We start from the raw sequence: 6073 nt of genomic DNA, 5'->3' as shown, positions 1-6073 counted from the left end.
TGCTGTGTGGTAGGGTCAGGTTGGTGGAGGATCTTTTGTCTTACGGATGTTTAGCGTAAGGCCCATGCTTTCATACGCCTCGGTGAAGGTGTTGACGATGGCTTGGAGTTCGGCCTCTGCGTGTGTGCAGATGCAAGTGTCGTCCGTGTACTGTAGTTCGAAGCGCTGGAGAAGTACCACCAGCGCTGCCTCCGCAAGATCCTGCAAATCCCCTGGGAGGATAGACGCACCAACGTCAGCGTCCTCGCCCAGGCCAACATCCCCAGCATCGAAGCATTGACCACACCCGACCAGCTCCATTGGGCGGGCCACATTGTCCCCATGCCCGACACGAGACTCCCAAAGCAAGTGCTCTACTCGGAACTCCTACACGGCAAGCGAGCCCCAGGTGGACAGAGGAAACGTTACAAGGACACCCTCAAAGCTATCTTGATTAAAGTGTAACATCCCCACCGACACCTGGGAATCCCTGGTCAAAGACCGCCCTAAGTGGAGGAAGTGTATCCGGGAGGGCGCTGAGCACCTCGAGTCTCATCGCCGAGAGCATGCAGAAATCAAGCGCAGGCAGCGGAAGGAGCGTGCTGCAAACCAGACTCCCCACCCACCCTTTCCTCCAACCACTGTCTGTCCCACCTGTGACAGAGACTGTAATTCCCGTATTGGACTGTACAGCCACCTGAGAACTCCCTTTTAGAGAGGAAGCAAGTCTTCCTCGATTCCGAGGGACTGCCAATGATGATGATGATGTGTGGTCACTGTGTTTCTTCTGCTTTTCCCTTATTCTGTTCCTCTGTAATATATTCCAGCTCTGAGGAAGGTTCTGTCCCTGAAATGTCGACTGTTGTCTCCACAGATGCTGTTTGACCTGCTGAGTGTTTCCAGCATTTTTTTGATTTTGTTTCAGATTCCCAGCATCTGTGGTATTTTACTTTTTGTTAAGACAATGTGAGGTTCCATGTTTCGAGGATGGCAGACCGTGAGAAAGTTGTTCACGTTGCATAGGAACAGGAGGCAGCCATTCAGCCCCTCGAGTTTATTCCGTCATTCTATTATAGCATGGCTGATCTGTACATTAACTCCATCTACCCACCTTGATTCTGTAACTCTTAATACCCTTGCCTAACAAAAATTTATCAATCTCAGTTTTTGGAAATTTTCAATTGACCCCTGTAATGTATGCACCTGTAAGTCTGCTCACCGGTTGGTTGAGCTGTTGAATTGTGAGTGGTTTAGCCAGTCACGTGATGTTCACAAGACTCAATAAAACCCCAGCAGTTGGGTTTGGGGGATCCACGATGGGGCAGCTGGTTGTGAGCTGATGGATGAACTGGTAATGTGTCGTGTGATTGTTAAACCTTTGCTACTCAACCAACTAGTTCTTAATAGCAATGTGTTGCTATGAATTCTTCAGCAAAGAGCCCATGAAGCAAATAGATTACACCCCCAGCCTCAACAGCTTTTTGGGGGAGAGAGTTCCAGATTCCCACTACCCTTTGTGTGAAGAAGTGCTTCCTGACATCACTCCTGAAAGGCCGGGCTCTTTTTAAGGCTATGCCCCCTTGTTCTGGACTCCCCCGCCAGAAGAAATAGTCTCTCTCTATCTTCTCATCAAATCCTTTAATCACCTTAAACATCTCAGATCACTCCTTAACCTTCTCGACTCGAGGGAATACAAGTCCAGTCTCTGCAACCTGCCCTCATAATTGAACCCTGTTTGGGTTTGGTTTGTCTTTTGTTGCAACAAACTGTATTCCTGGAAATGTCAAAACTGCATCAGTGCTGGACAATCAAAAGCAACAGTGAAAAATGTTGGTATGAATGGATCATCAAAAAAAAAAGACGAGAAATTGAAGAAAATGGAGGGTTTTGGTATTGCGACCAGTTCAGTTGGAATTGGTGATAGAAGACAAAGAGCCAAGCATTTTGGCATCCATAGAAATTTACGGCACAGAAAGAGGCCATTCGGCCCATCGTGTCGGCACCAGCCAACAAAGAGCTATCCGGCCTAATCCCACATTCCAGCTCTGGGTCCGTAGCCCTGTAGGTTACGGCACTTCAAGTGCACATCCAAGTACTGTTTAAATGTGGTGAGGGTTTCTGCCTCTACCACCCTTTCAGGCCGTGAGTTCCAGACCCCCACCACCCTCTGGGTGAAAAAAATACAACTCCCCTCTAATCTTTCTACCAATTACTTTAAATCTATGCTCCCTGGTTATTGACCCCTCTGCTAAGGGAAATGTGTGCATTGCCCGTCTTTGATAGAAAAGAACAACTGTACTTAATATGCAGGTGTAGGTTTTTATTTTTAGCATTGCTCATTAGATACTCCTGGATAAGCATCTATGTGTTTAACTGCACCATTACAATATGCTCAAATATCACAATCGAGACAAAATGTCACTGTCGGCATATCTGGGCTTTAACTCAGAAAATATCTAAAAGCGTGGTTGGCAGACTGGCATAGCTGCCCTCTGACTCCTGGCCTGCTGTGTCAGGGAGAGGCGTGAGGTGGATTCATGAATGCAATCCCTCACATGGAAGCATTACCGTGGGGAGACAGGGCACAGGTACAGCTTCCCTACAGAGAGGGGGGGGAATACTGGGCCCCAGGGCCACCCGTCTGGGTGTAGGGCCAACATGACACAGTACCGCAGGAACTGAAAAAAAATGTCTTAGGTTGGATAAAAAAAGGAAAATAACTGAAATGACGTGCCAAAGAAAAACCTTTCAAAAGACCACATAAAGTTTAATCTGGATTTCTACTTGCTAATAAACAATAATTTTATGTACCTTAAAAGGTTGGCGATGTGTATCATATGTATCATTTTCAGCTTAGATTAATTACAAGTACTTTATGTAAATATTCATAAAATATTTGGAATATAGAAAAACATGATCGCAGGTAGATTTTAGATAGTTTTAAAGTTAAACCTTTACACAGCAACAGGAAAACAAGCCATTTTTTTCCTCACGTTACACTAGTTTAGAAAAATCCGCTAAACTTTAATTAACAGTGTGAAAAAGTTTTCCAAAAGAAGAGTTTGCACGGGCCTTTCTGTTCTCTCCGAGGGATTCCAGCGGCAACCGACCGCTCTTCAAGCAAAATCTCGTCTGCTTCTTCCGGGTTCAAAGACGTAAAGCCATTGTCATCAACCTCCAACAACCCAGCCAACAGCTTCAAAATCAGATATTTCCTGTTTTTCGTCACTTCCTAATAGATAAACAGAGAAAAAGGAAACTCTCATTTTTCCATGCACCACAAAACGACACATTTGCTCCTTGATATCAAGCACCGACTGCTCACACCAATCCAATCCCAATTGAGTGAAGTGTTTTTCACACACTGCTGCTCTCTGAATTTCTTGCCAATCCATACTTCCCTAATCCCAAATCTTTCTGTCCCTTCAGTGTATTGTTACTTGCCCTGATTACAAAAAGAATTCACGTTCAGCTTGTTCAGGTCTACAGGTCCTTTCAATAATGTTTAACTAGTTCTTGAAAGGATATACTTGCTTTGGAGGCAGTTCAGAGAAGGTTCACTAGGTTGATTCTGGAGATGAGGGGGTTGACTTATGAGGAAAGGTTGGTGAGGTTGGGTCTCTACTCATTTGGGATTCAGAAGAATGAGAGGTGATCTTATCGAAACGTATAAGATTATGAGGGGGCATGACAAGTTGGATGCAGAGAGGATGTTTCCACTGATGGGGGAGACTAGAACTAGGGGGCATGATCTTAGAATAAGGGGCCGCCCATTTAAAACTGAGATGAGGAGAAATTTCTTCTCTCAGAGGGTTGTAAATCTGTGGAATTCGCTGCCTCAGAGAGCTATGGAGGCTGGGTTATTGAATAAATTTAAGACAGAAATAGATAGTTTTTTAACTGATAAGGGAATAAGGGGTTATGGGGAGCGGGCAGGGAAGTGGACCTTGATCGGATCAGCCATGATCGTATTAAATGGCGGAGCAGGCTCGAGGGGCTGTATGGCCTCCTGCTCCTACTTCTTATGTTCTTATGTAAAAAAACTCTGCCAAACTTAAATTACCAAGTTTTCCAAAAGAACTGTTTGCGCTGTCTCTCGGAAGGATCCCAGTGTCAGCCGCACACACATTAATGCCCCTCCCTGGTTATAGAGTGGCTCACTAGGCCACTTCAGAAGGCAGTCAACCACATTGGTATGCAACTGGAGTCACAAATAGGCCAGTCTGGGTAAGGACAGCAGGTTTCCTTCCACTACATTTAAAAGTACTTGGATGTGCACTTGAAGTGCCCAGGGCTCCAGATCAAGATCTGGAAAGTGGGATTAGGCTGGATAGCTTGTCGGCTGGCGCGGACACGATGGGCCGAATGGCCTCTTTCTGTGCTGTAAATTTCTATGATTCTTAAGACATTAGTGAATCAGTTGGACTTTTATGACAGTCCAGCAGTTTCATGGTCACTTATTGCTGCAAGCTTTTTGTTTCAGGATTTAAAAAAACAAACAAATTCAAATTGTCAAACTACCAAGGTGAGATTTGAACTCACATTCTCAGGATTACTGCTCCTGTAAAATGACCACAGTACCGTACCTCTCCATTATATAACATTGTTGATGTTGGTAGCATTTTCTTTCAATTAACTGGAGATTTCATTGAAGCTTACAGCACAGAAAAAGGCCATTCATCCCACAGTGAAAGGGCAATCGAATCAGTCCCACTCCCCGCTCTTTCCCCACAGTCCAGCAATTTTCTCCCCTTCAAGTATATATCCAATTCCCTTTTGAAAGTTACTATGAATCTGTGCATCCAGCACCCTTTCAGGCTGTGCATTCCAGATCATAACAATTCACTGCGTTAAAAAATTCTCCTCAACTCACCTCTGGCTCTTTTGTCAATTAACTTAAAACTGTGCCCTCTGGTTACTGACGCTTCTGCCAGTGGAAACTGCTTCTTCTTATTTTATCAAAACTATTCATGATTTTGAACACCTCTATTAAATCTCCCTTAACCTTCTCTGTCCTAAGGAGAGCAACCCCAGCTTCTCTCGTCTCTCCACCTAATTTCCCCATTAATTTTCATTCAGTTCTCTCCTATGTTTGTTATTTCTATCTCTCTCTCTCCCCGTTGATTACAGTGGCAATATTTCTGTGCATTTAGCAACTATCTTATACTCACCCTGTTTACCTGAAGTTTCAGTCTTTCTTCCAGTGGGTCAGCACCCTCGACACTTACAAAGAGCAGCAGAGATATCACACTCGCTGTCATTAGCCACTTCATGCTGAAGCTCAAAACTCTTTTGAATAAAATGCTTGATGTATTGCAAACTCCTCACTCAATCTATTTCTCCGACAGTATTTCCAGCTCTTTTATAGCACAACAGAACCAACTCTCTGACGCACAAAATTAATGATACAATCAGAGCCTAATAGTCAATGTGCACCATTAACCCAATGGAAGGCTGAAACCTCGGTGTATATAAAGAATGACTGGTTCATGTTGTCGTAAATGGAAAAATGTTCATTTAGGGAGAACATAACTAATTATATTACGCATCTCAATTTTAGGTTCTGTAAATTTATGGTACAAGTAGATGGAAGGTTGATAACATTGATAGTTAAAATTGCTGTCCCTTATAATGAACTAGCCATTAAAGAGTTTTATGGCTTCCGATTGAGAAATTTTCTAATCATATACGCAAAAATATATATTTAGGGTTATAAAAGTGGAATTAGATGCTGTTCAAACAATAGGCCATCCAACTGCAGTAGAAGAAACTAAAATACAAAATTAAAACCTTGTATGTTGTCTTGAGTCCATCCCAAGACTCATTATTCGCACCTTGGGGAGTTCTGGGGCAGCCAAAAATATTCCTCTCCAAATCACAGCTCAAGGCTCTTACGTTGGCTGCTGGGGTTATTTTATTCTATATACTGCACGGGAAATGAGTTTTTCTTCTCATTTATTAGTTCAGGTTTTCAAATGTGATGCCGCAAGTCAACACCATGGGGTCCTCGCAGCACTGACCCCTCATTGGATTGGTTCCTATTTACAAACCTGCTCAAATGTCTTACAGGCTTGTTTAATGTCTAGCTGAATTG

General features: G+C 43.6%; 1 protein-coding gene across 1 annotated transcript; it reads right to left on the bottom strand.

The window, feature by feature from the left end:
* Positions 1-2349: 2349 nt before the first annotated feature.
* LOC139229339 (somatostatin-2-like) lies at positions 2350-5252 on the bottom strand. The gene is made up of 2 exons (XM_070861044.1): positions 5151-5252; positions 2350-3211 (listed from the first exon to the last, which is right to left on the bottom strand). The coding sequence occupies exons 1-2, from the start codon at positions 5250-5252 to the stop codon at positions 3008-3010; spliced, it is 306 nt and encodes a 101-aa protein (XP_070717145.1). The 3' UTR covers positions 2350-3007.
* Between the last annotated feature and the right edge of the window lie 821 nt (positions 5253-6073).

The sequence above is a fragment of the Pristiophorus japonicus genome, chromosome 18 (genome assembly GCF_044704955.1).
Source record: "Pristiophorus japonicus isolate sPriJap1 chromosome 18, sPriJap1.hap1, whole genome shotgun sequence".
NCBI lineage: Eukaryota > Metazoa > Chordata > Chondrichthyes > Pristiophoridae > Pristiophorus > Pristiophorus japonicus.
This window is presented reverse-complemented; position numbering and strand designations above follow the sequence as displayed.